This window comes from Neoarius graeffei, chromosome 25 (assembly GCF_027579695.1).
Source record: "Neoarius graeffei isolate fNeoGra1 chromosome 25, fNeoGra1.pri, whole genome shotgun sequence".
Classification (NCBI taxonomy): domain Eukaryota; kingdom Metazoa; phylum Chordata; class Actinopteri; order Siluriformes; family Ariidae; genus Neoarius; species Neoarius graeffei.
The window spans coordinates 44,882,600-44,910,430 of record NC_083593.1 but is presented as its reverse complement, the minus strand read 5'-3'; the positions used below and the strand labels follow the sequence as shown (position 1 = coordinate 44,910,430).

General features: G+C 42.0%; 1 protein-coding gene across 2 annotated transcripts; it reads right to left on the bottom strand.

Moving 5' to 3' along the window:
* On the bottom strand, positions 1–27,727 carry katnal2 (katanin p60 subunit A-like 2). Of its 2 annotated transcripts, none has more exons than XM_060909369.1 (16): positions 27,649–27,727; positions 24,193–24,263; positions 23,932–24,098; positions 18,381–18,417; positions 18,162–18,282; positions 17,937–18,036; positions 15,451–15,548; positions 13,464–13,541; positions 13,088–13,186; positions 10,565–10,628; positions 10,323–10,441; positions 9,997–10,088; positions 6,804–6,914; positions 6,558–6,720; positions 438–540; positions 1–346 (listed from the first exon to the last, which is right to left on the bottom strand). In XM_060909369.1, exons 1-16 carry the CDS (start codon positions 27,697–27,699, stop codon positions 207–209), a joined length of 1,614 nt encoding a protein of 537 aa, XP_060765352.1. In that variant the 5' UTR covers positions 27,700–27,727; the 3' UTR covers positions 1–206. The 2 variants fall into 2 exon arrangements, with proteins under 2 accessions (XP_060765352.1, XP_060765351.1); XM_060909368.1 differs by having other exon boundaries at positions 15,451–15,543; positions 17,938–18,044; positions 18,164–18,282.
* Positions 27,728–27,831: the final 104 nt, after the last annotated feature.

Sequence of the window (27,831 nt, the reverse complement as noted above, 5' to 3'; positions counted from 1 at the left end):
ATAAAAGTGTGACTTTTCATGGAAAACACAAAATTGTCTGGGTGACCCCAAACTTTTGAACGGTAGTGTATATCAGAATGTAATCTGATTCTGGATCGTATGATGTCGTTGTCCTGCTGTATGGTATGCACAGTGTTCCGGTTGACACGATTCGATCTGGATGCGGTATTTCCACTCGCGTTATTATCACAGTCCAGACTGTAAGCTCAGACAGACTCGTACTCTTTTTCCCAGGCGGAGAATCTGTCTGTCAGGTTCCTGGCTGATGGTTTGGTGTGAGCGATAACCTGCAGGAAATCTGCCGTGGTCACTGTTTCTAGTTTAATAAGCGGCATGTGGCTGTGACCTGCGGAGACACAGGACTGAGCTGGAGCAGTGCATTTTAACACATGTTCATATCATTTAGACATGAGAGAAAAAATAATAAATTGCCTTACCCTCACTGTGATTTTCCAAAGTGTCGAAAATCTTCCTGACAGGCCTCATTGCCGCTTCCTTACACACCAGCCTGATGTCGGAGCCGGAGTAACCTTCTGTTTCCTTAAATATCAAAAGGTCTGTTATTAACACGAGCATCCTTACAGGAACATGTGGATAAAACAAGTTTATATTAAATATTTGTGATGTGTTTAGTGATTACGGTGCCAGTTTTGTTGGTTGGTGCTGTTTTTTCATTATTGTTGTGAGACCCTGTTGGTTGTGTGTTGCATCGATATCACAGGGGGATCGTAGGCCTACTAGCACTGTTACAATGGTGTTTTTTCAGAAAAAAAACCAACAACATTTAAACAAGATCAACTGTGAGCTACTGCTCGCTTACGTATCCCCCACCCCGCTCTTACTTATATCAGAATGCAAGCAATCGAAGGAATAGGACCAGGCTTTCGTCTAAACGGGGGAACAGGGGCGCTGCGCCCTCTTACTCTCGGCGTGCGCCCCCTTACCGACTCCGTGAAAACATCCCAGCAACACTACGTGACAATGTGTCTGATCATCAAATACATTATAATTGCTCCAAAAATATTCCAATCATAGTAGATACACCGCCAGACGGTGCAAAAACAATCCGAATTGGCGTTTTCCAGACTGAGGCGCCATGTTGTTTAGTTGTTTACTTGTCGCGGCTGCTCTCGCGAAATTTGACATGGGTTACATACAAGGTCAGCTGACTTGTAGAGCGAGATTTCTCGAGACTGAATGACCTTTCACCCACCGGCACGGGAACTTTTGACAGAAGTAGTTCGCGAGTTGTTTTTGTTGACATCCCGCGGCACGAAGCGGAAGAAAGCCAAAGACTGTCCGGGGCAGAAGATTACTTCTTTCTTTTTGAATGTTGACAGACAATTTGTTACAATTTCCCTCTCAGATAGCCTCAGAATGTCCCATTGGAGCATTTTTCAAAGGCTTTGCACGGCGGGGGGGGACAACCGGCACCATCTCCCCCCCCGCTTCGCTCCCTCGCCATGGTGAGCGCCCTCATACTAAATTTTTCTAGAAAAAACCCTGAGGACACTTATTATGAATATTGACTTCGATAAATAATTAACGTTGAAACGAGTAAAGCCCTCTGCATGCTCTTGCAACAAGGCTTTCGCAGATAGCTTTTCGCAGACAGTTGTAATTTATCGTTGAGCGGGGAGTAATAGGCGTGCGCGATGTTATTCACCGCCACAACGCAAGGGGGCGCGAAGTCGCGAAATCGCTAGGAGTAGTTGGTGGGTGTGGTTAGTGGAGTGTTTATCCTCCGGTTACTTATAATGACTAGAACTGGAGTCGTATAGATGTACGCACTTCCTCACTTCCTCGATCAACCGCTCTTCGTGCTGCTCCATCTTCGCTCGTGTTTTTAAAAATGGCGGTCGTGAAAGCAAACCAAACCGGGAAAGTAGGGAAGCGGAAGTGTGTGTACAGCGGATGTAGAGTGGACCAATCAGAGCCCTCTTGTCTGCGACGCTGTCTGCGAGGCTTCTGCGGTGGTCACAATTTTTGGGAGGTGCGCACAGAGCGTCTGCGAAGGTGGGGGGGGGGGGGGGGGGGGCTACACAGACGCTGTCTGCGACGCCATCTGCGAGGACTGCATTGTCAGCATAAATTGGCCTTAAGTAAAGAGCAGTGTTCTCCCCAGGGATTTCAAACAGTATCCTGGTAAACTGTCATTTTGAACTAGCATTTTGCTTCTTGAAATACAGCGCCCTCCACAATTATTGGCACCCCGGTTAAGATGTTTTAAACGCCTTAAAATAAATTCCATTTTTATGGCAGAAGCATAAGGGGTGTTCACACGGCAACTTTTACTCCGGTGTAGCACCGGGGCTGCCCCGGTAGAGCGTTCACACGGTACAAAGTTATACCGGTGTAGCCCCTGCAAGCTGCTTAAACCGGTGCAAATCTAACCCTGCTTGGGAGGTGGTTTAAGAAATTTACTCCGGAGTAAATGCTAGTTTGCGGGGCGGCACCGATATAAAATGGGACGTCTGAACGCTACATGGGTAGACTTGCTACGCGTGAGGAGAATTGATTACATACGGGCATTGCATAATTTGCATCCTGGTATTTTGCGCTTCCAAAATGGTGAATATCAACAACAACAGAACTGCGTGTCTTCCAGTGTTGCCAGATTGGGCGGTTTTAATTGCATTTTGGCGGATTTGAACATATTTTGGGCGGGAAAACGTCAGCAGTATCTGGCAACACTGGTGTCTTCATCCACGTTGTTTTCCCAGCGCTTGGTGATGCCATGACAACCAGGAAAAGGAAGTACATTTTCACGCATGCACATATTTCATTTCCGCATTATTACTATCGTATAGCACGGTCGCAAAAACTGCCGTGTGAACGCAAGTGGGGCTGCACCGGTGCTAACACGCTTCTCTCTAGTAAGCAGGTTTGTGACGTGTGAACGCTCTACAAAATTTACACCGGTGTAAGATATATCGCAACAAAATACATCGGTGCAGCATCGATGCAAATATGTGCCGTGTGAACACCCCTATAATCTCACACTGAAAACTGTAGAAAAATATAACCCTTAACTCAAGCGAATTAAAAATAAAAAAATCCCTGACTAAGAAATAATTATTTTTCATAAAATCACCTGTTCCACAATTATTGGCACCCATAACAATTCCTAGAAAATAAATGTAATTGAAGCATTTGTCATTTCTACTGTAGTTTATAAAGTTGATCGGAGTATCTACAAACCTTTAATTAGTAATTCATCACATCCTGTTTCCCTGGGGTATAAATATGATGTGACACAGAGGCCTATTTCTCTTATCCACTCTTCAACATGGGAAAGACAAGAGAACACACCATTCAAGTGTGTCGACCTTCATAAGTCATGCAATGGCTACAAGAAAACAGCCACTTGCCTACACCTGCCCATATCTACAGTCAGAGGACTCATCAAGAAGTTTAAAACAACTGGAACAGTGGCAAACAAGCCTGGACGAGGATGCAAGTTTATCTTGCCACCACGCACAGTGAGGAGGATGGTAAGAGAAGTAAAAAGTTCTCCAAAGCTCACTGTTAGAGAATCGCATCAAAGAGTAGCATCTTGGGGTCACAAAGTCTCCATAACAACCATCAGGCGCTATCTACATGCCAACAAGCTGTTTGGGAGGCATGCACGGAAAAAGCCTTTTCTCACTTACAAGCATAAGTGTAAACGTCTGGAGTTCACCAAGTGGTACTGGGACTTCAATTGGGACCGTGTGCTTTGGTCAGATGAGACCAAGATAGAGCTTTTTGGCAACAAACACTCTAATACATCACAAAAGATGAGTATGCGGAAAAGCACCTCATGCCCACCGTGAAGTATGGGGGAGGATCGGTGATGCCATGGGCCTGTTTCTCTTCCAAAGGCCCCGGGAACCTTGTTGGGGTGCATGGCATCATGAACTCTTTGAAATACCAGGACAGTTTAAATCAAAATCTGGTGGCCTCTGCCCGAAAGCTGAAGATGGGTCGTCACTGGGTCTTTCAGCAAGATAATGACCCTAAACATGGGGCCAGAGCTACACAAAAATGGTTCACCAGACACAAAATCAAGCTCCTCCCATGGCCATCTCAGTCCCCAGACCTCAACCCAATTGAAAACCTGTGGGGTGAGCTGAAGAAGAGAGTGCATAGGAGAGGACCCAGGACTCTGGATGATTTAGAGAGATTGTCCAAAGAGGAATGGTCGAATATCCCTTTCTCTCTATTCTCCCATCTTGTGAAATGTTATAGGAGAATATTAAGTGCTGTCCAGTTGGCAAAAGGGGGTTGTACAAAGTATTAACATCGGGGTGCCAATAATTGTGGCACACATGATTTCATGTAAAAGAATTATTTCTTAATGTGGGATTTTTTTCCCCACTGAATAAATGCACTTGAATTAAAGGTTGGATTTTTCTCTCTTTTTGCATTGTTGTCCTATATTATTTAAAAAAAAGAATTTATTAGAAGCCTAAGAACATATCTTAACAAGGGGTGCCATTAATTGTGGAGGGCGCTGTAGCATCAAAATCCACCCTATATGTTTCGTAAATACATTCAGTCCGTAAACAGGAAGTCGATGTGGGACAGACCTGAAAATGGTACACATGGTACAGAACCCCAAGCTGAAGCTCAGTACCAAATATGAAGCAGTTGTGATTTGTAGTTGTTGAGAAAAAAAGTGTTAGGAAAATTTTGTAAATCCACGCTATGGGTTTTGTAAATACATTCGGTCGGTAAACAGGAAGTTGATGAGCGACAGACCTGAAAATGGTATACACGGTATAGAACCCCAAGCTGAAGCTCGGTACCAAATATCAAGCAGTTGTGATTTGTAGTTGCTGAGAAAAGTGTTATGAAAATTTTGTAAATCCACGCTATATGTTTCGTAAATACATTCAGGCGGTAAACAGGAAGTTGATAAGCCAAAAACGCTGCAAGGTAACTGCGACAAAAGTCTTAAATCACATGACTTTAATCTCAACCTCCTTCACGTTTACAACCCCGATTCCAAAAAATTTGGGACAAAGTACAAATTGTAAATAAAAATGGAATGCAATAATTTATAAATTTATAAAAAGAGCATCTTGGACTGGCAGCGGCTCTCAGAAGTAAAGATGGGAAGAGGATCACCAATCCCCCTAATTCTGCACCGACAAATAGAGGAGCAATATCAGAAAGGAGTTCGACAGTGTAAAATTGCAAAGAGTTTGAACATATCATCATCTACAGTGCATAATATCATCAAAAGATTCAGAGAATCTGGAAGAATCTCTGTGCGTAAGGGTCAAGGCCGGAAAACCATACTGGGTGCCCGTGATCTTCGGGCCCTTAGACGGCACTGCATCACATACAGGCATGCTTCTGTATTGGAAATCACAAAATGGGCTCAGGAATATTTCCAGAGAACATTATCTGTGAACACAATTCACCGTGCCATCCGCCGTTGCCAGCTAAAACTCTATAGTTCAAAGAAGAAGCCGTATCTAAACATGATCCAGAAGCGCAGACGTCTTCTCTGGGCCAAGGCTCATTTCAAATGGACTGTGGCAAAGTGGAAAACTGTTCTGTGGTCAGACGAATCAAAATTTGAAGTTCTTTATGGAAATCAGGGACGCCGTGTCATTCGGACTAAAGAGGAGAAGGACGACCCAAGTTGTTATCAGCGCTCAGTTCGGAAGCCTGCATCTCTGATGGTATGGGGTTGCATTAGTGCGTGTGGCATGGGCAGCTTACACATCTGGAAAGACACCATCAATGCTGAAAGGTATATCCAGGTTCTAGAGCAACATATGCTCCCATCCAGACGACGTCTCTTTCAGGGAAGACCTTGCATTTTCCAACATGACAATGCCAAACCACATACTGCATCAATTACAGCATCATGGCTGCGTAGAAGAAGGGTCCGGGTACTGAACTGGCCAGCCTGCAGTCCAGATCTTTCACCCATAGAAAACATTTGGCACATCATAAAATGGAAGATACGACAAAAAAGACCTAAGACAGTTGAGCAACTAGAATCCTACATTAGACAAGAATGGGTTAACATTCCTATCCCTAAGCTTGAGCAGCTTGTCTCCTCAGTCCCCAGACGTTTACAGACTGTTGTAAAGAGAAAAGGGGATGTCTCACAGTGGTAAACATGGCCTTGTCCCAACTTTTTTGAGATGTGGTGTTGTCATGAAATTTAAAATCACCTAATTTTTCTCTTTAAATGATACATTTTCTCAGTTTAAACATTTGATATGTCATCTATGTTCTATTCTGAATAAAATATGGAATTTTGAAACTTCCACATCATTGCATTCCATTTTTATTTACAATTTGTACTTTGTCCCAACCTTTTTGGAATCGGGGTTGTACTAGTTCTATAATCATTTCAGTCATGAGCTGAAATGATACAGCTGTTGCTTCTGTTGCACTTGTCCTGGTACTGTGTACTTCTCATTCAGGAGAGTTTCGAGTTCTTTAGTTCCTCAGAACCTTCCGTAAAACATGCTGTATACAAGCCTCTATAAATTTACTTTATAATCTCATTTCTTTCACAATGCTGACAGGCAGTTGTTCATGTGACGCACCTCTGCAAGCACGTCATAGGTGAGCTCAGTCCGAAGCTCCACCCCTCCTGTATTACTGACTGGAGGAAGCCAGTGATTAATCATTGCCTTTCTGGCTGGACTGGAAGGCAGACCCACGAGTATCCTCTTCTCTAGTCTTCTCAGCATTGCATGATCCAGCTCCCTGAGACCAAAACAGAGGAAGAAAGGTTTGAAAATGGACGTAAAGTGTGTGACAGCAGCAGCAGTGTGTTTTCTCCTACACACCAGGGTAGATTTGAAGCAGCCAGGACAAACACCAGGTCATTAGAACGTGCCAGACCATCCATCTGAACCAGGAGCTCTGTCTTCATCCTCCTGCTGCCTTCATGCTCACCTCTTAGAGAAAGAACAGCCAAGAAGTGGCTTGTTATGTGGTTATGTACAACCCCAATTCCAAAAAAGTTGGGACGCTGTGTAAACTATAAATAAAAACAGAATATGATAATTTGCAAATCCTGGAACCCCTATATTTCACTGAAAATAGTACAAAGACAACATATCAAATGTTGAAACTGAGAAATTTTATTGTTTTTTGAAAAATGTACGCTCATTTTGAATTTGATGCCAGTAACAAGTTTCAAAAAAGTTGGGACAGGGCCATGTTTACCACTGTGTTGCATCGCCTCTACTTTTAACAACACTCCGTAAATGTTTAGGAACTGAGGAGACCAACTGCTGTAGTTCTGAAAGAGAAATGTTATCCCATTCTTGCCTGATATACAATTTCGGTTGCTCAACAATTCGGGGTCTCCTTTGTCGTATTTTGCGCTTCATAATGTGCCAAATGTTTTAAATGGGAGACAGGTCTGGACTGCAGGCAGGCCAGTTTAGCACCTGGACTCTTCCTATGGAGCCATGCAGTTTTAATATCTGCAGAAAGCGGCTTGGCATCGTCTTGCTGAAAGAAGGAAGGCCTTCCCTGAAAAAGATTTTGTCTGGATGGCAGCATATTGCTCTGAAACATGTATACATCATTCAGTATTAATGATGCCTTCCCAGATATTTTGTTTCCCCTGTTCCAACTTTTCTGAAATGTGCTGCTGACATCAAATTCAAAATGAGCTGGGTTTTTTTTTCCAAAAAACAATAAAACTTCAGTTTCAACATTTGATATGTTGTCTTTGTACTATTTTCAATGAAATATAGGCATACCTGTCAACTTTGAGGTTTGAAAAAAAGGATATTTCCCAGATTTTAACTCAAAATAAGGGAAAATTTCGGAAAGTCGAACTTTCCAAAAATTTCAGAAAGTCGGTAATCGAACTGACTTTTCTTCACAAAATTAAATTCGTCCTGCCATTTGGGCAAGTAGCGGCAATACACCTTTTTTGGTTTTGCCTCGCTCCTTTCTTTATTCATGTCTCTAGTCTCGCCGTCTACTGAAACTCGCTCCCTGAGGAAAGAATTACGACCATCTTTTAGTTTTGTGAGAAGTTCCGAGCAGTGACCTTGGTCAGACCATAGATTTACATAGAAGACTAGATGCCTTGTCTCCGTTGCCCGTCAACGAAGTCGAACGTCCGCACATGGCGGCCATCTTACCTCAGACAGCTGGCTTACCCATTACATTGTGTTGGTAGCGATATGTACTTTTCAGATGACCGTAACTTCCTCAAATTTCAATCGATATTCAAACGGTTTGGTTTGTTATATAAAACAAACAAACGGAAGTATGTATTTATGATATTAATGATGAATATTCATTTTATGTTTTAAAAAAATACGCATAGCTTGGCGAAAATATTTCAGTATACTACAGACTGTAAGACAGGATGCATGCTGAAATTCCTATGCTGTGAGAAGCCTAACACTGCATACTTATGGATAACTGCGGCCTTAGGACAAATAACCATACAATTTATTTCCAATTTTTAGTGAAAATATTTTTACATGTGATAGGGCCGTAGGGGAAGCTAAAGTTAAATAAACAGCTTACTCACTTCTGAAACTTCAGAAATACTTCATCCACCTCAAAAACCTAATGCACTCACATCACAGCATAATAACAAATGTAAACTCACATCATAGCATAATAACAAATGCACTGCCCGAGTAAGTAATAGTATAAAACAGTGACAGCGACTCACGGTAGTTTGTGACAAAAAAAGCACTTAATTAATCACATGTGGTTATAATTCCAAGGATAAAAAGATATCTTTACATTTACAAAAAGAACATTCAAAGCTGATTATCATGTCAAAGTCAATATATGTTAGCACAGAAGATTGAAATTTCATTTGACTAGACTCCAATGTGCAGTTAAAATAAAACTCAATATACTGATATAAAGGCGGCACGGTGGTGTAGTGGTTAGTGCTGTCGCCTCACAGCAAGAAGGTCCTGGGTTCGAGCCCCGGGGCCGGTGAGGGCCATTCTGTGTGGAGTTTGCATGTTCTCCCCGTGTCCGTGTGGGTTTCCTCCGGGTGCTCCGGTTTCCCCCACAGTCCAAAGACATGCAGGTTAGGTTAACTGGTGACTCTAAATTGACCGTAGGTGTGAATGTGAGTGTGAATGGTTGTCTGTGTCTATGTGTCAGCCCTGTGATGACCTGGCGACTTGTCCAGGGTGTACCCCGCCTTTCACCCGTAGTCAGCTGGGATAGGCTCCAGCTTGCCTGCGACCCTGTAGAACAGGATAAAGCGGCTAGAGATAATGAGATGAGATACTGATATAAACATCTACAATTAAAACAGACACACACATCATCTTGTCATCAAAGTCAGTACTTTGATTTCCTGTAAATCATAATGTGAGTGCTGGGCTGTGCTTGCGTAAGTCTTCATACCCATAGGATGTCTATGTTCATACCCCTTGTCTGTGGCAAGATGGCCACCCTGTGCGGACGTTCTGGAATACGCGGTGAGGAATCTAGTCTTCTATGTAAATCTATGGGTCAGACTAGCGCTATGGTTCTGACAGTCTTCTTCACAGACATGCAATTAAAATCAACGTGTAATTACTAGACTGCCACCTGCTGTACTGGAGAGGGCGGGGACATGAATTCACGGCCCAACTTCCTGCTGTAAACTCCTGTCAGAGGCGCGTCATGAATTCTGGACCTACCGACTTTTATATAATGTGAAAATACGGGATATTTTCGGGAAAATAAAAAAACGGGAAGACAGCGGGAAATAAGTCAAAATAAGGGATTTCCCGGGAAAAACGGGAGGGTTGACAGGTATGAATATAGGGTTTCCAAGATTTGCAAATCTTCACATTCTGTTTTTATTTGTGTTTTACACAGTATCCCAAGTTTTTTGGAATTGGGTAAATGTAAACTCAGTTAAACTTGGTAAACACGAACTAATAACAATCATTAACAAGAGTTTTATACTCAATATTATCTCTCATATATAAAAATTTTAGTTAGTTAGTAGTGAACATTTGATCATCATGAACCAATATGGCTCTACCCTACCCTGGACCAACACCTCTCTGACCCATCACTGACTCCAGCTCGTCCAGAAAGATGGTGGATGGGGCATGATATCTCGCCAACTCAAACAAAACCTGTAACAGACACAAACGGACAAAAACATAATATCCGTACATCTACAGTATACTGTATTTTATAAATACATTACTCCTGAAACCCCAGGGAGTAACAGAATGTACTGATGTATCATACTGGTGTGAAAGAAATTCTTTGCTTAAGGAAAAAAAAAAAATCCTCCACTATATTATTATAGAATTAATCTCCTGTGTAGAACAAATCCATGTGCCGGAGATCCTGATGATACTGACCCGAACCAGCTTCTCAGAATCTCCTCTCCATTTGCTTACGATGCTGGATGCAGAGATGTTAAAGAACGTTGTGTTGCATTCTGTCGCGACAGCTTTCGCCAGCAAAGTCTTTCCTGTGCCTGTGGGTTTTAACAGAAATACTTATATAAAAATAAAATACAGGGATCTCTCTCTCTCTCTCTCTCTCTCTCTCTCTCACACACACACACACAGTCGCTTTCTGCTTTAACACAAACACCAACCTGGAGGCCCGTAAAGCAGCAACCCTTTCCATGGTGAGAGAATTCCTGTAAACAGTTGAGGGTACTGCAGAGAACGAGAAAATATACGGAAGACGTAGTTAAGTCTTAAAACGTAACGAGGTGATGGCAAAGAAAATGAATCAACACCTGACCAATCAGATTAGAGAATTCCGCAATTACACACTGATTTCTCTGATCATTACATGAGGACATAAAAAAATCATGTACGTTATTGATTGTTCTAAAAGCGACGCAGTGGATCATGCATTATTCGTATTATTTACTGTTTCACTAACAGGCTTAGCTGAGACTTCAATGCATGCAATTTCTAATTTTTCACATTCTTGCATTATAATTGTAGTAGCGTTCCTTCTATACATCAAAAAAGCCACTTAAGCTGTAGGCACAGTAACTTCAATCTGACGCAAATGACAGATGTAATCCCGTTTAAAAATGTTTAATGAAAAAAGAAAAAGTTCACATTACAGTCTGTCACATGGTAGAAAAACTATGTGCTCCTGTGCCTGACGCAGCTCTATAGTTTCACACAACTGCACACTGCACATGACATGACTCACTAAATTAAAGACACTATATGCAAATTTTGTTAAAGGGACCATATGTAATATACATCCAACATCCATCCATCCATTAACTGTTCTACAGGGTCGCAGGCAAGCTGGAGCCTATCCCAGCTGACTACGGGCGAAAGGCGGGGTACACCCTGGACAAGTCGCCAGGCCATTGCAGGGCTGACACATAGACACAAACAACCATTCACACTCACATTCACACCTACGGTCAATTTAGAGTCACCAGTTAACCTAACCTGCATGTCTTTGGACTGTGGGGGAAACCGGAGCACCCGGAGGAAACCCACGCGGACACGGGGAGAACATGCAAACTCTGCACAGAAAGGCCCTCACCGGCCACGGGGCTCGAACCCGGACCTTCTTGCTGTGAGGCGACAGCGCTAACCACTACACCACCGTGCCGCCCAACATCCAACATGAATTTGTTTTTAACATTATTTATCTCTTATATAATTACATTAAACGACATTATGAATTATGCATCATATTTAAACTAACTTGAATTCTCACACTAATGTTAATTTTTTACCAACTTGTTTTAATTAGTTCAACTACTTCACTTTGAAGCTTTTATTTTTCAATCTTGTGACATGCAATTAGTTTTAACAGGACCGTCTTTTGAAAATCACTTTGGTGAAAAAGCATCCCGTTAAAATATCATTAAACCAATTCGGGGGAGGGTTTTTTTTTTTTTAAAGTATTGACCCTCACTGAGTAGTTCTAAAATGACATGCTGACAGCAAGCTAGTTTAAAAAAAAAAAAAAAAAAACCTCACATTTATATACAAATTTATTCTATCCACATTATACTGGATATGAGCAATTGTGCACTCTGGCTACTCTACTCCTACTCCTAGGATATCAGCTCATATACCATGAGTAGAGAAAAACAAAATGGCAGAGCATGTTGCTGAACCAACCGAGGACGAAATAAAAACTCTACTTGAAAACAAAACCCCAAAAATACAAAAAAAAAACCCCAACAAAATATGGAATGAAAGTATTTGATGGTAAAAGCATATCTTTTTTTATTTTTCAAAAATTATTATCGCATTTTTCACAAATTGTTCCTGTCATTTCGCCAGTTTGTTTACATTCTAAGCAGAAATTATTTTGCCGGACGTTTTGTGGAAAGTTTTTATAGTTATCGAATTTGCAAAAAGTAAAAATGCTCCGTTTCTCAAAATCCAGTGAATGTGGAGAGAATAAAACAGCTATTCCACTCGATCTCTTTGTACGTGGCTTATAACCGACTCAGTGCTTCGCGCCTCGTCAGCTATCAGCTCATGTACGACTGGATTTCCTGGAATAACTTAGTTATTCGTATTATTTACTGTTTCACTAACAGGCTTGACTGAGACTTCAGTGCATATGATTCTAATTTTTTTACATTCTTACATTATAATAATGTTAATGTTCTTTTTTTAATGAACTTGTTTCAAGTAGTTTAAATACTTCGGTTTTAAACTTTCATTTCTCAATCTTGTAACATGTAGTTAGTTTTTACAGGACTTTGGTGAAGCAGCATCCTGTTAAAATATCATTAAAAAAAAAAACTCGGGACAAGCTAGTAAAAAAAAAACAAAAAAAAAACTTACATTTATATACAAATATATACAGTATATGAATTTAAATTTAACAGCTACTTGTGACATTATTATTCTTTCCAAAATTTTTATTAATAAGTCAGAGAAATCTATTCTTCATACACACTTTGTGTTCTGACCCTGCCACAGATTTTTCATCGCCGTATAAAAAGAAAATGACTAAGAAATGACGTGCGGAAAGGTTGGGTGGTATTCAAGTATGGATTTAATGCCATCGAAAGCTATAACCACCCCGCTTTGCTTTCCTCTTAGCCTTTAGTGAGATATTTAGAATCGAAGCGTGGTGGCAGTTTGAGAAATAACAGTGTTTAGCAGCTGTGCACCTTAATGGGGTAGACGACAGCCTCTTTGACTAATCGCTTGGCAGCCTCCAGGCCTATAATGTCGTCCCAGTGCACGTTGGGGTTGTGTAAATAGATATCCTTTAGGGAAAGACAGGAGAAAGATGAAACACAGCAATTCATTAATATCTGTTTGTGTGTGTGTGTGTGCACGCGCCTATCCACTCACTCACATACACAATGAGATTATTTTACACATGCAACCATCTAGCAATTTTCAAAAGCAAACTTGTACACGGATAGAATTGTGTAATGAATTACAACTGAGTCACTTCGATATTAAATATCATTATTCATTTGTTTCTTTCATATAGAACAATCTCAGAAGAACTGTATGCTTTGTGTAAACTGCACTTACTCTGCTAATAACAGCTGCTAGATCTTTCGTCTCGCTGTTCATCCCGCAGAAGGCACTGATGGGTTTGAGCAGCCGCTCCTGCGTGTAGCCGAATGCCACAGTAATTAGAAACAGTCATTTATGGATTAGAGCAAGACAATTTAATGCGCATATTACAGGCGATTTTTGAAATCAGGTGAATCCGGATTCACCGAGCTGATTCTAGATTTACCTAGGTGAACTGGAGCGGCGGCGACTAATTACAAAAAGGGAGGCTTGGATTATTTTAGCGAGTTCATTAAAGAATTAAAACACTTCCACAACCATTCTCTATTCACCTTTCCCTCTGGTTTCTCACTCACCCCACCCACTTATAGCTTCTATCCTCTTATACCTCTCTACCCAGAATTACACTTATATACGCCTGTCCTTTTGTCGAATTTTATTTGCTTTCTTTCCACTTTTTAACTGCCCTTACTGGGAATCAGACTCAGGACCGTCTGCTTTGAAGTCCACAACTTTACCACTACACCACAGTTACAATAGAGAAATTAAGCATTCCACTACATTACCCAACCCGAACCCTAAATCCTAATTCCCCTTGGTAAATACAGGCTTGTAGTACTCGTGTCCGACTCGTGCCCTAATTTTAAGGACTCGTGACTTGACTTGGACTTGAGCACTGATGACTCGGACTTGTAAATTGGAGACGAGGACTCGGGTGTTTTATTTTTTTGTAACGTGCCATAATAATTTGGCGTAAAATATTTATATCTACATTAATTTTTATACTAATTTCGTGCAAAAGAATGCACATTCACCCATTCATACGTCATGTTCCGGAACAAACTAACGTTAATGGCGCTAAAATGCCTGGAGAGAATGCCTGTAGGATTGCCCGCTTTGCTTATACAGACTTCTCGTGCAGTGGGAAAAAAAAAATGCACTGCTATATGTGTCCCATATGTAGAAGAACTATCGAGGAGACGACGGGGACAACCTCGAACTTCAGTCGTCATTTGGCAAGACTCCACCCATGCCCCTTTTCCACTAAATCAGTTCCAGGGCTGGTTCGGGGCCAGTGCTTAGTTTGGAACCGGGTTTTCTGTTTCCACTGACAAAGAACTGGCTCTGGGGCCAGAAAAACCAGTTCCAGGCTAGCATCAGCTATTTGCTGGGCCAGAGGAAAGAACCGCTTACGTCAGCAGGGGGGGCGGAGTTGTTAAGACCAACAACAATCGCAAGACCGCGAAAGGTCGCCATTTTTAAGCGCCAAGAAGCAGCAGCTGTACAAACGCGAAGTCATCCATTATTGTTGCTGCTGCTTCTTCTCCGTGTTGTTGTTGCTTCGATATTCGCGCCAAGGTTTATGCAAACGCAGCGACATAACTGACGTATACAGCGACGTAATGACGTGGCTCCCCTTAGTACCATGAGCTATGGAAAAGCAAACTGGTTCTCAGCTGGCTCGCAAGTTGAACGAGTTGTGAACCAGCACTGGCCCCGAACCAGCCCTGGAACTGATTTGGTGGAAAAGGGGTACCAGAGAAGGAAGTGACACACGATGTTAATTGCTCTGTTGATAGTGGGCGGGGCTTGCTTGCTGAGCGATGAACTAGCTAGTGTTAACCCTCTCTCATGTTATTTGCCCTGTTGATAGTGGGCGGGGCTTGCTAAGTGATGAACAAGATTTTTCCCTGTAGCCTATTAACTAAAACGAGGCAGTCGAGCAGTAACGTTAGTCCGACACAGTAGCAGAGATGCTTTCACATGAAGGCAGCAACAGCCACTGTCAAATGGTGCGGTTGGAGTCTTGTTCTTGGACTCGACTCGAAGTTTTCTTGAATGACTTGGACTTGAACACTGGGGACTCGAGACTGGACTCGGACTCGAGGTTTAGTGACTCGACTACAACACTGGGCAAATCTAGGAATCCAGATTCATCTGATTTCAAACATCACCTGTAACATACACAACCAAAACCATGGTTCGAAGACTGTGAACTTACTGAAGGATCAGGATTGCAGGACAAGCTGTTTGCTACTGTTTCATGAAAGGTTCCTTTAATAGCCTCCTGAATGAGACCCTTGTCGTCCACTGGCTGACACAGAGAATTAAAACGGAATTACTTCTGAAGCATTTCACTGAAATCTGAATCATTTCTAGATTTGAGGCAAGATAACAGATTAATCTGGAATACAGGTATTACAGCAGGACTGGAACAGTTACTATCTCACAGGATGTTTGATCATCAGATCTACCTGACTATAACTAGCTAACTACGGGTACAGTGAGCTGTTTTGGTGAAACAGCAAATTTCAAAAGAATACAGTGCCTCCATACATGCAATCACAAGCTCATGCTTTTTGCACACTTTTCTGGCCACAAGCTTCAGCATCTTGAAGGTTGTAAGCTTATTAGCTTCCCGCAATTTTGTGATTACTGATGGAAAACACACACTGTGGCACAAAAACTAAAAAGCAGGAAAACACTAATGCACTAATGTATTTAAAAAAGCTTAGTTTGAAACAGCCGGCAGTGGGTAAATAAGATTTTCAGTGTCTGTCAAATAGCCTCTGCGAGTGTAATGAGGTGGGTCCGGGCCTGTGAGAATAGTGCAGGAGGTTTCTGAATTTACAGCAAGCAAAACTGATGGGTGGAGAGACACGCCTCCATTTCCTGATTCTTGTTCACACAATCTGAGTGGCCAGAGAAAAAGCTACAAAAAACAGTTACAAATAGCTGACTTCATCTTTAATGCTACACAAATAGAACTGTAAATAACAATTATTCGCCTTCGGCTCAGTGAACATTCGTGATTATTATACACACAGAACACTTTTCGATGGAATAAAAACGTGTTGTATTCCCTTCTAGCGGGTTTCATTAATTTGGTTTGATAGCATGCAATATTGTTAGCCTATCGCTTATCCTACGTGTATTACGTCACTCAACCTAATGGAGAATGAGCGTTGAATATGGTTTACGATATGGCATGGTTGTCAAGACAACATGACATCACACGTCGGAGCCGATGCGAATATCCAATGAGAGTTTTCTGCTGCGCAAAGCATTTCTTTGTTTGCCGGGAAAGAGAAAGATGCATCGAACACCTGAAAGGCGACCAAAGCTTCATTAGATATTCTTCATGTACATTTACAAGAGAAAAACATACCAACGGACATTGAAAAACTGGAAAAGAGACACATCGGAGATGTAAGCTTCTGCGATAGCGAGTGACCGTGGCAATTTGGAAACAACCATGGCCGCCAGGTTGCTTCGTTAAATACAGAAGATTTTGAGAAAATTTGGAAAGAGAAAGACCTGTCAAACACCTGAAAGGAATGTGTACACTACCGTTCAAAAGTTTGGGGTCACCCAGACAATTTTGTGTTTTCCATGAAAAGTCACACTTTTATTCACCACCGTAAGTTGTAAAATGAATAGAAAATATAGTCAAGACATTTTTCTGGCCATTTTGAGCATTTGATCGACCCCACAAATGTGACGCTCCAGAAACTCAATCTGCTCAAAGGAAGGTCAGTTTTATAGCTTCTCTAAAGAGCTCAACTGTTTTCAGCTGTGCTAACATGATTGTACAAGGGTTTTCTAATCATCCATTAGCCTTCTGAGGCAATGAGCAAACACATTGTACCATTAGAACACTGGAGTGATAGTTGCTGGAAATGGGCCTCTATACACCTATGGAGATATTGCACCAAAAACCAGACATTTGCAGCTAGAATAGTCATTTACCACATTAGCAATGTATAGAGTGGATTTCTGATTAGTTTAAAGTGATCTTCATTGAAAAGAACAATGCTTTTCTTTCAAAAATAAGGACATTTCAAAGTGAGCCCAAACTTTTGAACGGTAGTGTATGTCTAATAATAATAACAATATTGGCTGGCTTTTTTTTTTGTGGTATATCAGATATATTCCATTCAGCTAGCATGATATTGAACTCGTCTTCAACTCGTTCAGTATCATGCTAGCTGAATGGAATATATCTGATATACCACGAAAAAAAAGCCAGCCAATATTATTTAAATACAGAGGTGATTATTTAAAAAAATAAATTCAATCTTCAAAAGCAAATGTAATGCACACAGACTTGTGTCGCTTATCTATGCCGACTCACATAAAATACCTTGCTTTGAAATCGAAAAAATAAATCCCAATTCCACCTTACCTTTGAATAGTTTTAGACCAAACTTCATAGCATCTTTAGTGTTTTTAGGAACAGCATTTTCTTTCATCATTTGTAATTCTTCCTCACTTACGGTGACAAAGCGATTGGCCGCCATTTTGTCGAGTCGCTCGAGGTGATTATCAGGAAATAGTCGGAGTCTCTCGATCAAATCAGTGCACGCGATTTCCTATAATCACCTCCATATTTATACTAATATGTAAAAATGCTAAATAGCACAAGCGAAACTATTATCCGATTATTTGTTCAGTGCAAAACTGGAAAGCAAAATAGGGGCTACAGTACCTTCTTCATCTGCGTCCCCTCGCCAACTCCATTCCTAACAATGGGTGACACATTGAGGCCAAACTCGTTGTTCTCTGGGAGATATGACCCTCCATTGTCCTGAAACAAAATCAGACAGCTGCAGTGTCTGCGACTAACGATTGAGAAAAGCAATCTTGGAGAGATTCGGCAACAAATCACTTTGCACGTCTATCTTTAAACAGTTGTGGGATAAAGAAACTCACAATGCCAGATTTCATACAATCTTTCCCTGCTGCTTTAGACTCTTGCTTTTTAATCCCGTTCCTGGACTGCGGATGCTGGACGCATGCGATTTTGGGCAGTGTCTGTGTTACACTCGAGGTCCTTTCAGACACAAATTTGTCGGAAAAGGAGAATGAAATAGTTGGAGATTGTAGTATAAATTCTGTTAAAAAAATATATATCAAGCATAGGCTACTGACCTCTTCTTACTGGAGCTTTTAATCCACCGATTCTCACCTAGGTGGAAACGTCAGAGCATTACAGAGAGGAAAGCATTACCTTTGTGTGTATTTGTGCATATTTTAATATACAGAAATGCTAACTGAGGAATTATTGGATCGTTCAAGAGAGCGGCAAAAACGACTCCATAAACATTTCAGCCTGATTAAAATGTTTCTGTTCACAATTACTTGAACAGAAATCGATCGTTCTTATAAAAAATGCTTTAAATTTCTAATTTGTCTTGCAAAACTTATTAGCGCCCTTTGCCAATATATACAGTAAATCATTTTTAAAATTGCTTTTTTTTTTTCCTTCTCCAGAAACCCTGTTTGATCATGGTATTCTGCAGGGTAGATATGAGGCATTTTTAAGCTTTTTGGTCATCGCATGTACTTTCGAGCACAGTGAAATTATTTCTCTGCATTTAACCCATCTGGGGATGTGAGCGCACACACACCCAGAGCGGGAGCAGTTGGGGGTGAGGTGCTTTGCTCAAGGGCGCTTCAGCCATGGATGTACGAGAGGGAGTGCTGGTTGTGAGGTTGCAAATATTTAAAATCTCTTTGTTGTCCATTAACACTTGAAAACCAAACACAACTGACGCAAAAGAAACAGTTATACATGTCCGGTAATGGATACAGTGGTGCTTGAAAGTTTGTGAACCCTTTAGAATTTTCTATATTTCTGCATAAATATGACCTAAAACATTATCAGATTTTCACACAAGTCCTAAAAGTAGATAAAGAGAACCCAGTTAAACAAATGAGACAAAAATATTATACTTGGTCATTTATTTATTGAGGAAAATGATCCAATATTACATATCTGTGAGTGGCAAAAGTATGTGAACCTCTAGGATTAGCAGTTAATTTGAAGGTGAAATTAGAGTCAGGTGTTTTCAATCAATGGGATGACAATCAAGTGTGAGTGGGCACCCTGTTTTATTTAAAGAACAGGGATCTATCAAAGTCTGATCTTCACAACACATGTTTGTGGTAGTGTATCATGGCATGAACAAAGGAGATTTCTGAGGACCTCAGAAAAAGCGTTGTTGATGCTCATCAGGCTAGAAAAGGTTACAAAACCATCTGTAAAGAGTTTGGACTCCACCAATCCACAGTCAGACAGATTGTGTACAAATGGAGGAAATTCAAGACCATCATTACCCTCCCCAGGAGTGGTCGACCAACAAAGATCACTCCAAGAGCAAGGCGTGGAATAGTTGGCAAGGTCACAAAGGACCCCAGGGTAACTTCTAAGCAACTGAAGGCCTCTCTCACATTGGCTAATGTTAATGTTCATGAGTCCACCATCAGGAGAACACTGAGCAACAATGGTGTGCATGGCAGGGTTGTAAGGAGAAAGCCACTGCTCTCCAAAAAGAACATTGCTGCTCATCTGCAGTTTGCTAAAGATCACATGGACAAGCCAGAAGGCTATTGGAAAAATGTTTTGTGGACAGATGAGACCAAAATAGAACTTTTTGGTTTAAATGAGAAGGGTTATGTTTGGAGAAAGGAAAACACTGTATTCCAGCATAAGAACCTTATCCCATCTGTGAAACATGGTGGTGGTAGTATCATGGTTTGGGCCTGTTTTGCTGCATCTGGGCCAGGACGGCTTGCCATCATTGATGGAACAATGAATTCTGAATTATACCAGTGAATTCTAAAGAAAAATGTCAGGACATCTGTCCATGAACTGAATCTCAAGAGAAGGTGGGTCATGCAGCAAGACAACGACCCTAAGCACACAAGTCGTTCTACCAAAGAATGGTTAAAGAAGAATAAAGTTAATGTTTTGGAATGGCCAAGTCAAAGTCCTGACCTTAATCCAATGGAAATGTTGTGGAAGGACCTGAAGCGAGCAGTTCATGTGAGGAAACCCACCAACATCCCAGAGTTGAAGCTGTTCTATACGGAGGAACGGGCTAAAATTCCTCCAAGCCGGTGTGCAGGACTGATCAACAGTTACCGCAAACATTTAGTTGCAGTTATTGCTGCACAAGGGGGTCACACCAGATACTGAAAGCAAAGGTTCACATACTTTTGCCACTCACAGATATGCAATATTGGATCATTTTCCTCAATAAATAAATGACCAAGTATAATATTTTTGTCTCATTTGTTTAACTGGGTTCTCTTTATCTACTTTTAGGACTTGTGTGAAAATCTGATGATGTTTTAGGTCATATTTATGCAGAAATATAGAAAATTCTAAAGGGTTCACAAACTTTCAAGCACCACTGTATGTTCCAGGTGATTTTTGAAATCAGCTGAATCTGGATTCACCTGATTTCAAAAATCACCTGAAACAGCTATTTAAAAGAAAAACAATATCCATCCATTCATTATCCGTACAGTAACCGCTTATTCTGTGCAGAGTCGCGGGCAAGCTGGATCCTATCCCAGCTGACTATGAGCGAGAGGCGGGGTACACCCTGGACAAGTCGCCACGTCATCGCAGGGCTGACACACAGACAAACAACCATTCACACTCACACCTACGGTCAATTTAGAGTCACCAGTTAACCTAACCTGCATGTCTTTGGACTGTAGGGGAAACCGGAGCACCCGGAGGAAACCCACGCGGACACGGGGAGAACATGCAAACTCCACACAGAAAGGCCCTCGCCGGCCACGGGGCTCAAACCCAGAACCTTCTTGCTGTGAGGTGACCATGCTAACCACTACACCACCGTGCCGCCCATATGGTACAAACTGTTGCAGGACACAAAACCAGTGCTTTGCAATGGCACAAAAACAGGACTACTAAATATGAAACATGGCGGCACGGTGGTGTAATGGTTAGCACTGTCACCTCACAGCAAGAAGGTTCTGGGTTCGAGCCCAGTTGCCGATGGGGGCCTTTCTGTGTGGAGTTTGCATGTTCTCCCCGTGTCCGCGTGGGTTTCCTCCAGGTGCTCTGGTTTCCCCCACAGTCCAAAGACATGCAGGTTAGGTTAACTGGTGACGCTAAATTGACCGTAGGTGTGAATGTGAAGGTGTGTGAATGGTTGGTTGTCTCTGTGTGTCAGCCCTGTGATGACCTGGCGACTTGTCCAGGGTGTACCCCGCCTCTCACCCATAGTCAGCTGGGATAGGCTCCAGCTTGCCTGCGACCCTGTACAGGATAAGCGGTTATGGATAATGGATGGATGGAATATGAAACATTCTGCACAGACGAGTGTTGCAAAGTTCTTCAACAGTCTGACATTTTGTTAGAAGTGTCTCAGTGCTGTTTTTCTTTTAATTGTAGGAGTGCATGAAAGACACTTATGTGAAATGTGTTAAAATAAAACTATACTGCATCACCCTTTGTTTAAGCTCAAAATATCACTTGCTGTACGTGTTATTCATTTTACACACTAGTTTTGACATCATCATGCAGAAGAAACCTATATTTTTCTCATATACACTGTTGTGTACCTTTTTAGGGCCAAAAAAGTCCATATATGTTCCCAAGCAGTATATAAAGGCCCCAGTGACAAGCCGGTGTACATTTAAAAGTACAATAATGTACTTTCAGTGGTGTGCACAGATAGACACTAGGTGGTGCTCAAGCACCTGCCCCTCTGCCCTCTGTCCAAAAAAGTGCCCTTTTGAATTTTTTTTTTTTACAGTTTACTGAGGCCAATGTCGACATGATCTTTTAGAAAAGCCGCGGCATTAAAAGCGTGTGTGAAAATAATGTCCCGATGTGTGCCCCCTCCGCACACACACCGGACCTCTGTCTCTCTTGCTCTGTCACGTGAACAAGCGTGCAGTGCATTCAATGTGAGGTTGCAGCAGCATAGCGTCCTGGAAGCCACGGCCTTGTCGTAGCGCAGACAACACATCGGGCAGTCAGTCAGCTCTTCCCCTGCCCCACCAGCCAGGTAGCACATGAATCGAGTGAAAATGTATTGTTTGCCCTCTAAGCCCAAGCTGTAATTATTTTGTCGTGAAGTAGCCCGTCGCATACAGAAACAACTGCACATGGCAGCCTTTGCCAGCTTATTTGCTCCCTTTCCATATGGAGAAACAAACTGAACAACATTTTAAATGTAGCCTAAACCATTGAGGCAACCCCACTCTCCATCAATTCCGACCTGTTTTTATAACATGATTAAGAATATCACGTTATGCTAGTATGCACGCCGTTATGCAAATAAAGGAGAGCTCCGTTGAGCCCATTGAGTGTGTATATTTCGTTACAAATTTTAAGATGATCTCACGGAAATCTGTGAATAAACACAGTCTTGAGACTCAAGTCAGTGACGGGAAGATCAGACTTTCAGACTTTATCAGACGTTTTAAAGATGGAACTACAGAAAAATACCCTAAACTTTGATATGATTATGAACACAAGAGGAGGGTTAAATCTCAGACTTTTATAATAAGGTGTTCCACATGCGCAAATAAGTGCCCTTTTTCCCCCCAGAGCACTTGCCCCCCAAAATGTCTGTGCACGCCACTGTGTACTTTATTTTCTGAGTGTATACTGTACATTACAGCATAGTGAAATTCTTTTTTTTTCATATATCCCAGGCATGATACAGCGCCACTGGAGCAGAGAGGGTTAAGAGCCTTGCTCAAGGGCCCAGCAGTGGCAGCTTGGCAGTGCTGAGGCTCGAACCCGACAACCTCCTGTTTAGTAACCCAGAGCTTGAGCCTTAAAGGAACAGTCCACCGTACTTCCATAATGAAATATGCTCTTATCTGAATTGAGATGAGCTGCTCCGTACCTCTCCGAGCTTTGCGCGACCTCCCAGTCAGTCAGACGCAGTCAGACGCGCTGTCACTCCTGTTAGCAATGTAGCTAGGCTCAGCATGGCCAATGGTATTTTTTGGGGCTGTAGTTAGATGCGACCAAAGTCTTCCGCGTTTTTCCTGTTTACATAGGTTTATATGACCAGTGACATGAAACAAGTTCAGTTACACAAATTGAAACGTAGCGATTTTCTATGCTATGGAAAGTCCGCACTATAATGAGAGGCGTACTAACACCTTCTGCGCGCTTCGGCAGCGCATTGATACGGAGCTCAGATATCAATGCGCTGCTGAAGCGCGCAGAAGGTGTTAGTACGCCTGTCATTATAGTGCGGACTTTCCATAGCATAGAAAATCGCTACGTTTCAATTTGTGCAACTGAACTTGTTTCATGTCACTGGTCATATAAACCTATGTAAACAGGAAAAACGCGGAAGAGTTTGGTCGCATCTAACTACAGCCCCAAAAAATACCATTGGCCATACTGAGCCTAGCTACATTGCTAACAGGAGTGACAGCGCGTCTGACTGTGTCTAACTGACTGGGAGGTCGCGCAAAGCTCGGAGAGGTACGGAGCAGCTCGTCTCAATTCAGATAAGAGCATATTTCATTATGGAAGTACGGTGGACTGTTCCTTTAACCGAGCCACCACTGTCCTAAATACAGGAGAAGGGTGCCAATAATATTGGATTTAATTTATAAGGACAGATGAGCGTTTCCGGTCTTTGTTTCAGTGAACATCCAGACAAAGCTTTGAGTATGTTATACTCACACCTACCTTGTTCTGGAAGTTTCTTTGTTAGCTTGGGATATTTCTGAAACTTAATGAAATAAAAGCTTTCGTACTCCATGAGAACTGTCTCCAAGTCCACATTGTCACACACTTCAAACCTACGCAACCCAAAATGTGTCTCTTGTTCCAGTGCACTAGCAGCATCCACATACCTGTGCAGAAGAAGGGAATAAAAAAGGCTGTTTGGCTGAATCCCAGGGTGACATGTGGATAATCCCAGTTTATTACAGAAACTCAAAATCTCACCCTTCCTCCATTAAATGATGATAAATTAATACAAGCAAATTCCTTCTTCTGTTCTCGGTTCTTAATTCTTCCTGAAAAACAACAGTTTGTTAAAATTGCAACACTTTTTAATACTTTTTTTGCAGCGCTGTGTTCATTCGTTCTGCTGAGAAGACAATTAACTGCAAACTTCCATCTCTTCAGGACCTGGATGAGTTCAGGACCCTGAGGAGAGCAGGAAGAATTGTGGCCGAACCCTCTCGCCCTTGACACAAACTTTTTGAGACACTCTGCTCTGGTAGGAAGTTGCGGCCCATTAGAACCAAAAGCTAAACTTATGGCGTGAGGTTTTTCCCCCACGACAGCTGCCTCATCAATAATGCCTTGGTCACAACCGGCCGTACGTGCTCCTACGGCTGGTCTACGTGCAAAAAACGCAAGAAACGCATGGAGGGCGCACGTGAAACGCACAGAGGGCACGCGTGTGACGTGCTGATTTTCGAGCCGTAGACTGGCCGCAGACCAGCCGCAGAGGTTCTTTGTCATGTCAAACAAACTCTACGGGCGCTTACGTTTTTTTCAGGTTGCAAGACAAACTTACGGCCAACGTGCATCTTTCTCCACGAACAAAAAAAAAACAAAAAACGCAGCGATTTGGGAAACGCCAAAAATCGCACAGCCAAAAAATCGTACGTCCGGTTGTGACCTAGGCTTAAGATCAGAGACCCCCACTGACTCGAAACTCGCATGTCAATCTGTGACAATGCACTTCGTCTCTGAACTGTGTTTTCGCACATTACCTGGTCATGTCATGCATCTTCATTCTGTGAACTTTTTATTGCACATTCCGCCTCACACTGTCCAGCTTGGACTTCAAAACAACCTCATTAAAAAATATGTCTATTTTTCAAATTTGTATAGTACAACCCCAATTCCAAAAAAGTTGGGACACTTTGTGTAAAACATATAAATAAAAACAGAATGTGAACATTTTGCAAACCATGGAAACCCTATATTTCATTGAAAGTAGTACAAAGACAACATATCAAATGGTGAAACTGAGAAATTGTATTGCTTTTTGAAAAACACATGCTCATTTTGAATGAGGTAAGCAACACGTTTCAGAAAAGCTGGGACGGGGCAACAAAAGACTGAAAAAAAAACCCCACCCTAATTTGGTTAATTGGCAACAGGTCATTCACATGATTGGGCATAAAAAGAGCATCCCGGAGAGGCGGAGTCTCTCAGAAGTAAAAATGAGGAGGGGTTCACCGCCGTGGGCAAACAGTGCAACAATTTAAGAATCATGTTCCTCGATGTAAAATTGCACAGAATTTGGGGATCACATCATCTCTGGTACATAATATCATTAAAAGATTCAGAGAATCTGGAGAAATCTCTGTATGCAAGAGACAAGGCTGAAAACTGACACTGGATGCCTGTGATCTTCAGGCCCTCAGGCGATACTGCATTAAAAGCAGACACGTGTCTGTAATGGAAATCAAATCACTGTATGGGCTCAGGAACACTTCAGAAAACCATCATCTGTGAAAACAGTTAATTACTGCATCCACAAATGCAAGTTAAAACCAGATATAAACAATATCCAGAAACACCGCCACCTTCTCTGGGCCCGAGCTCTTTTACGATGGACTGAGGCAAAGTGGAAAATTGTCCCAAGGTCTGACGAATCAAAAATAGAAATTCTTTGAAGAAATCAATCATAGACACCATGTCCTCCAGACTAAAGAGAAAAAGGACCATCCGGCTTGTTATCAATGCACAGTTCAAAAGCCAGCATGAGGGTGCATTAGTGCACATGACAGGGGTAGCTTGTGCATCTGGGAAGGCATCATTAATGCTGAATGATACACATTTCAGAGCAATATGCTGCCAGCCAGACGAAATCTTTTTCAGTGAATGCCTTCCTTCTTTCAGCAAGACAATGCCAAACCACTTTCTGCACATATTAAAACCGCATAGCTCAGTTGTAAAAGAGTCCAGGTGCTAAACTGGCCTGCCTTCAGTCTAGACCTGTTTCCTATTTAAAACATTTGGTGCATTATGAAGCGCAAAATATGACGAGAGACCCCGAATTGTTGAGCAACTGAAATTAGGCAAGAATGGGACAACATTTCTCTTTCAAAACTACAGCAATTGGTCTCCTCAGTTCCCAAACGTTTACAGAGTGTTGTTAAACGTAGAGGTGATTGCAACACAGTGGTAAACATGGCCCTGTCCCAACTTTTTTTGAAACGTCTTGCTGACATCTCATCTCATCATCTCTAGCCACTTTATCCTGTTCTACAGGGTCGCGCAGGCAAGCTGGAGCCTATCCCAGCTGACTACGGGCGAAAGGCGGGGTACACCCTGGACAAGTCGCCAGGTCATCACAGGGCTGACACATAGACACAGACAACCATTCACACTCACATTCACACCTACGGTCAATTTAGAGTCACCAGTTAACCTAACCTGCATGTCTTTGGAATGTGGGGGAAACCGGAGCACCCAGAGGAAACCCACGCGGACACGGGGAGAACATGCAAACTCCGCACAGAAAGGCCCTCGCCAGCCACGGGGCTCAAACCTGGACCGTCTTGCTGTGAGGCGACTGCGCTAACCACTACACCACCGTGCCGCCCCTTCTTGCTGACATTAAATTCAAAATAAGCATGTATTTAAAAAAAAATTTCTCAGTTTCAACATTTGATATGTTGTCTTCGTATTATCTCATCTCATTATCTCTAGCCGCTTTATCCTGTTCTACAGGGTCGCAGGCAAGCTGGAGCCTATCCCAGCTGACTACGGGCGAAAGGCGGGGTACACCCTGGACAAGTCGCCAGGTCATCACAGGGCTGACACATAGACACAGACAACCATTCACACTCACATTCACACCTACGGTCAATTTAGAGTCACCAGTTAACCTTCGCAAATGATTGCATTTTGTTTTTATTTACGGTTTACACAGCGTCCCAACTTTTATATAACTACTTTTGTCTATTTTTAAATTCTTTTAACTGTTCAAGCAGCAGCCACCAAAACAAACTCCTTGTCTGTGAGAACAGACTTGGAAAAACTCGAATCCGATTCCGATTCTCATTCAGAAACCAAACAAAACCACAAGATGGCGCCAAATACCCATCATTATGAATTAGACGCATCACGTGACACGTTGGCTTGGCAACACTAGACTCAGCAGACTGTTTGTCAGTCGCAAATTAGCATTTTATTTATTTATTTATTTTTAAATACGACACAAATTTCACTACAAAATGTGAATTGTTAATTAATTAAGTTATAAAAGAATTAGGGAAAAATCTAATTTTAAAAAATAACTAATAACAGACCAAAGGAAAGAAGCAACTTTACAAGTTAAGCTAATTAAGCAGACAGCTGAAAGCTAATAAGCTATCTAGGCTAAAGGCTAAAATCAAAAACAGTGCGATAAACAAATGATTGTTGCTCACGTACTGCTTCTCTTGCCTGGTTCGCAGTTTTGATGGCTTGATATGACAGCTCCATGGTGGTTCCTGAGCAGTGTGGAGTCTGGATGCAGCACTCACTCATCACTCAGCAGCCAGTTGCACGCATAGCCTTCATGACGTCATGCTTACGTCGTGCATAAGTTCGGATCCCCTCAGCTCTGAGGAGCAA